The sequence below is a fragment of the Ursus americanus genome, chromosome 10 (assembly GCF_024610735.1).
Source record: "Ursus americanus isolate L20-20 chromosome 10, mUrsAme1.1.p, whole genome shotgun sequence".
NCBI lineage: Eukaryota > Metazoa > Chordata > Mammalia > Carnivora > Ursidae > Ursus > Ursus americanus.
This window is the reverse complement of record NC_142136.1, coordinates 76,428,156-76,434,155: the sequence shown is the minus strand read 5'-3', so window position 1 is coordinate 76,434,155 and position 6,000 is coordinate 76,428,156. Positions and strand designations below refer to the sequence as shown.

The following is a 6,000-nucleotide window of genomic DNA, read 5'->3' as shown; positions in this document are numbered from 1 at the left end:
AGCGAGGTGTTTTTGTCACCTTCCTACGGAAGAGAAGCTAGGTCACAGAACCACACCCTGACCTGGACTTTCTGTGTATAAGCTGAAAACCCATTTTTCCCACACCCGACCCTGCCCTCCTAGCCGGAAGCCCGTCTGGGGCGGCCCCTCCCCCTTCCCTCTCGTGACAGGGCCTCCATCGGCAGTTGGCCATCCCGGCTGCCTCCAGATCACTGAGCAGCATACTGATAAAAGCAGGAAATTACGAATTCCAGTACGACACGACACCAACGGATTTGGATTCAAACTTTTAATAATAAATTGTGCCAGTAGAAGCTTTTCAAAGGCAATGATATATCAATAAATAATAGTTAAATTGAGTTCCTGAGAAAGAACCTACCACATGAAAGTATGTCAGAGCGCAGTAAATAACGGGGCGTTACTATAAAATAGCGAAAATACTGACAGTCACAATACAAGCACAGCAGACTTCAGGATTTGCCATTCATACAAATGTAAACCAGTACACAGGAATTGTTTTTTTTTCTCCTTAGTTTAGACATTGATAAACTTATAGGTGTTATTGCCTAGATATATACTAAATAATGGATACATTATGCTAAAAAATTCAAGGAAAAATATGTGGAATAATATAATGAAAAATATGATGCATCAGATTTTTAAAAAGCAATAAAGAATTGAACTTTTCACTCAGATATAAATCACTTTAAATAGGAATCATACTAATTTGAAATAAGGAATATTTTGTGTATTTATCTATGTAGTTATATATACATCTACACTTCTAAGAAAATACGTATGGCTTAATTATTTTTTTATTCCAATGTCACTTTGAATAATCCTCACTGTTTTACAAAGATTAGAAAAATGTATTTTTAAAACCAAGTTAAGATTGATACTTCAAAGCACACCAAAAAAAAAAATGTGAAAGAATTAGATTTCATCCTGGTAGTAACACCTCCATCGTGTACGTCACCAGGAGGACGGACGTCGCACAAACCTTTCCGTGCGGGCAGGGTGTCGGCCCCAGGGTCGCAGCTCCTGGATTCCACAGATCAGCTACGCCAATGAGAGCGTACTGACCAGCGAAACGGACAGAGCTCCGTGATTAACTTAACACTTTTTGGCATAGCTAAATTAATCCCTTTTGATGTATACGACTTTAGTATATGACAAATGTTTAAGTTTACCCCCCAAAGAATCCAATCATACCCAAGACACACACACAAAAATCACTTCTCAGTTACACATCTGCACTTCTTTGACAAAACAGTAAGGGATACAATCATAGCGAAGAAGTCACCCACACGATACGTTATCAGGAAACTGTCTAGAACATTTCATTTAAAGATACTCAGTAAAAACATATTCACAGAACCTGCTGTGAATGGCAAGATATGGTAATTTTATAATAGAAAAACCCTGCTCATGCAGTACTCTCTACACACCAGACATCTGAAATCACACCCACATAGTCACCTTGCTCACACTTTCTAGTATACTATAATATGCAAAAAGCAAAAAAAAAAAAAAAAAAAAAGCAGCTTTTAACATTGTATCACAATTTTGAAATGTGGGAAAAAATATAAAACAAAAACCATTGTGTGAATAAAATGGTATTAGTAATATCAGAACAGTGTTTTGTTTTGTTTTGTTTTACACATTATTGCACAGAGATTTCTTATCACATGTTCTTCAGTTTTTTTGTCTTTTCCTAAATGTGAAGAAGTGCTATGGATAAAATACAAATGTAGAAAATAACAGCAGCATGATTTGTCAAAGTTAATCCCTACAATTTAGTAAGAAAAATGGCTATAGACAAAATAAGTGCTCTTTCTAAACTGTACTAAATTTTTAAAAATATTGTTTTAATGCAGTGAAGGTCCTCAAAAGCCAATTCCAATCAAAGCAATGTTGATACCTGCCCCCACCCCCATCAACCAGAATCTGCTAGACTTGTGTCCTTTTTTATAAAAAGCTTTTTTGTTTGTTTTGGGGGTTTTTGGTGAAGACCAGAACTTCGAATGAAGTAACCAATGGACTAACTTGAACAAAGCTGACCTCGACTCTCCATCGGGCCTGTTAGGAAACTGGCTACGGGCACCCTGGACCGCTGAAGAAGCAGAGTGTCAGGGACGTGTACTGTCTACACGTACACTGGCTGGCAACCTTCAGTCTGATCCACCATATCAGAATTTTCCAAATCAGAATCCTCAGCCTGTGAAGCATCTGCTCCTGAAGGCTTTGGACACCTAAAGGGATAGCCATTGTCATCAAAGAACCTTCGGAAAGTGAATTCATAAAATGCGTGCTCAGGGTGTTTGTTATTTGGAGAGGTGAGTGTGTCCCAGGCCTTTGTGCTATCTTCACTAGCATCGTTCCAAGGGCTTTCTTCATCTACGGGGTCAAAATTTGAGGTGTCCATGGGGTGGCTGATCTTGGGGACGTAGGGGGCCGGCTGCTTCCGGATGTCACTTGAGAAGTCAATGGCCCCGAAGAATGGATGGGCCTTCAGGTCATCAGCCCCATTCCTCCCCAGCCGGTGGTCGTCGGCGCAGCACAGTTTGGTGATGAGGTCCCGGGCCTCAGGGCTCAGCTTGACCTGGGCTGGAATGTGGAGCGTGTTCTCCCAGTTTATCACCTGAAGACACAACAGAACCAAAGTTTTCCTTTCTTTTCACATTTTAAGGCCCATTTAGGGCAGTTCTGAGACAGTATGTGATGATGCAGCTTTTAAATAATTTTTCCTCCACGATGGGAGAACAGTTAGAGTGAGATCTAGGAGCAGCAGTTGCAAAGCTCCGCAGCTGTCAAAGGCTGGCACAGTTTAGTAGGCGGCTCACAGCCTGAGGCAGGGGCTGAAGAAGCCGGACAGACCAAAAGAGACTGACTTTCTTCTATCAGAAAGACACATTAGCAAAAGTATTTTCTGATTTCCATAAAAATGAAGAGGCCAATCATCTGTGAGTCATTTCTTTAGCTTATGCAACAGATTTCTATTGAACCATCAAGGTTCTCATTCAGTACTTATTATGGCCAAGAGATGGTCCACTGGGGTTTTGTTTAAAAAAAAAAAAAGACAACTTCACAGAGGAGAATAAAGGTGATGGAAACTATGGCCTAGGCCTCATGTTCCTGACAGTCAACTGCACAGACCAGCCACTGGGATGTTCAGTAAATACATTTGTCATGAAATGCATCTACTTTGAAGAGAAAACCTAAGGGACTTCTCCATTATTTATACTTAGAATCAGGATAAAGCCACGCCAAACTATCAGGCTATAGGCTGCGGTGATAGGGCATTGGGAAAGCATGGAGGTAGGTGGGTGTATGGGTGGGAGTGCTGGTTTGAACTTGAGTAGTTGTTTTAGTAAAACTAACACTGTAAAAGTCATAGAAGAAAACATAGGGGAAAATCTTCATGACATTGGATTTGGCAATGATTTCTTGGATATCATACCAAAAGCACAGGCAACAAAACAAAAAATGTATAAAATGGACTTCATCAAAATTTAAAACTTTTGTGCACCAAAGGGCACTATTAACAGAATGAAAACGTAATCCCAGAATGGGAGAATATATTTGCAAAGTATATATCTGATCAGGGAGTAATGTCCAGAATATATAAAGATCTCCTACAATTCAACAACAACAAAAACAACCTGATTTTAAAAGGGCTAAAGACTTGAATAGACTTTCTCCAAAGATGTACAAATGTCCACGAAGAGAGGCTCAATCACTATCATGAGGAAATACAAATCAAAACCACAAGGAGATACCACCTCACACCCACTAGGATGACTATTATAAAAAAACAACAACAACAAGTGAAGTGAGTGTTGATGAGGATGTGAAGAAACTGGACCCCTTATGCATGGATGACTGGAATGTAAAATCATGCAGTCACTGGGGCCAACAGTTTGGTGGTTCCTCAAAAAGTTAAACATAGAATGACCATATGATCTGGCCATCCCACTTCTGGGTATATAACCCCAAAAATGAAAGCAGGAACTCAAACAGATACTTGTATATGTACTCATGTTCACAGCAGCATTATTCGCAATTGCCAAAAGGTAGAAAAAGCCCAAGTGACCATCACCAGATGATGGATAGATAAATGTGCTATACACTGGAATATTCTTCAGCCTTAAAAAGGAAGGAAATTCTGACACGTGCTACAGCATGGATGGACACTGAAGACATTATGCTAAGTCAAATAATCCAGTCATGAAAGGACAAATACGGTATTACACTTTGAGGCACCTAGACTAGGCAACTTCACAGAGACAGAAAGCAGAAGAGAGGTTACAGAGTCTGACAGAGGGAGAAATGAGGAGTTACTGTTTAATGGGTACAGGTTTTGTTTGGCATGATAAAAATATCTGAAAATAGGTAATGGTTACAGTTGTACAACACTGAATGCACTCAATGCCACTGAACTGTAAAATTAAAAATGGTTAAAATGGCTAAGTTTTATCACAATAAAAACATTGGGTTATTATCATGCAGACAAATTAGTGAATGGTTCAACAATTCAATTAGGATACAGATAATGTCAAATTCCATTTTTATTGTTACCAGAGTAAAAACTAAGCCTTCATTTGGAGTTTTTCTAAATAAGGGATTATTAATTTAAGGTCTAACATGGACTCTGGGATATACGGGTACTTCGTAGAATTGTTAGTAAACACGTATGTTGATGGTTAAGTGCACTGTTCAAAGAAGTTCCAAAGATTTCATCAGATTCTCTATTCAATCCTTCTTAAATAATCAAATCATTTATTTCAGAAAATAATGGTTATCATTCTATCATTCTAAAACTAATTATTTAGTATTAAATGATTGAGAGGGTAATTATTTATTTCCAATTGATGTCAGAAATATGTACAACTAGCCCGACCACAGAGCTGATAATCTGCAAAGAGTAACGTATATACTGTATAATGTAGTATGACATCCAAAGAAATAACTGATTTCTTTAGATCTACTTCATAAAGTCTTCAGTGTTTTTGCAAGGCAGGCATGGCTGGCAGCAGACAATGTATGTACAGCACACCTTTACCGCTTCTCACTGTTCATGGTTCAAGATGGCAGATGACCAATGGTTCAAGTAAAACTTGAGATATATATATATATCAAAACACAGGTCTAACTTTGTGACTTTATTAAAATAAAACTTTTTATATAGATAACAATAATACTTTAAAAATATACAAGTGACACTCCTACACTACTCAGGATGAAAGGTCAAATGTTGACCAGAGATTCATGGGTTCATCAGACAGCCACATGTGTCTGCAGCAAGCAGATGCATGGGCTAGTCAGTTCCTACCTTCAGTTGGGTTTCTGTGGGAGTAGGGGCCAAAAAGGGTGGCTGCCCCACCAGCATCTCGAAGAGAATCACGCCAACACTCCACCAGTCACAGAGCTGAGTGTATCCTGAAAGACAAAGTCTCACTCAATTCCAACACAGGCATGTATTCTTCTCAGAAAAGTATTTTATGAAATCCTCAAATGCTAACTGACTGTTAAGGGGGAAAGCATGTTCAAGCAGCATACCGTTAGGTAAAAGAGAACCAACCTACATAAAATGTGCCTCCTTGCACATGTGACTCAGAATAGAAGGCTGGATGGGACACCTGCCAGGGTGGTGTCGGTCTTCATGTATTCTCTTATTTTCTACCATTACTCTGTGATAAACACGGGATGCTTTTATAATGAGACTTTCTAATTTTAAAAGCCTATTGTTACTGTTAGTAACATTACTGACCAGGACTTTAAGTTCTTAAAGAACACACAAGAACTTTGATTAAAACAGGACTAACTGAAAAACAGAAAGTGCTACGCCTACCAGTTGTGAGGGCTTCCTGGGGAGGCTTGCTAAGTCAGTTCTGGAAGTTGAGGAATATGGAGAAGAAAAAGGAAAGGGGGCCCTTTGGCAAAGAAAACAACTGACTCCTAAGACAGTGCGATGCACCCACAGAGCCAGGCCTTCCTCAC

General features: G+C 39.2%; 1 protein-coding gene across 1 annotated transcript in view; it reads right to left on the bottom strand.

The window, feature by feature from the left end:
- Positions 1 to 274: 274 nt before the first annotated feature.
- Positions 275 to 6,000, bottom strand: part of LATS2 (large tumor suppressor kinase 2) — a 72,798-nt gene continuing 67,072 nt past the window's right edge. The window contains exons 7-8 of the mRNA XM_045797117.2: positions 5,333 to 5,439; positions 275 to 2,641 (exon numbers count right to left, since the gene is read on the bottom strand). Coding sequence (XP_045653073.2) covers positions 2,147 to 2,641; positions 5,333 to 5,439 — 602 coding nt within the window. The 3' untranslated portion in view covers positions 275 to 2,146. The remainder of the gene's footprint in view (positions 2,642 to 5,332; positions 5,440 to 6,000) is intronic.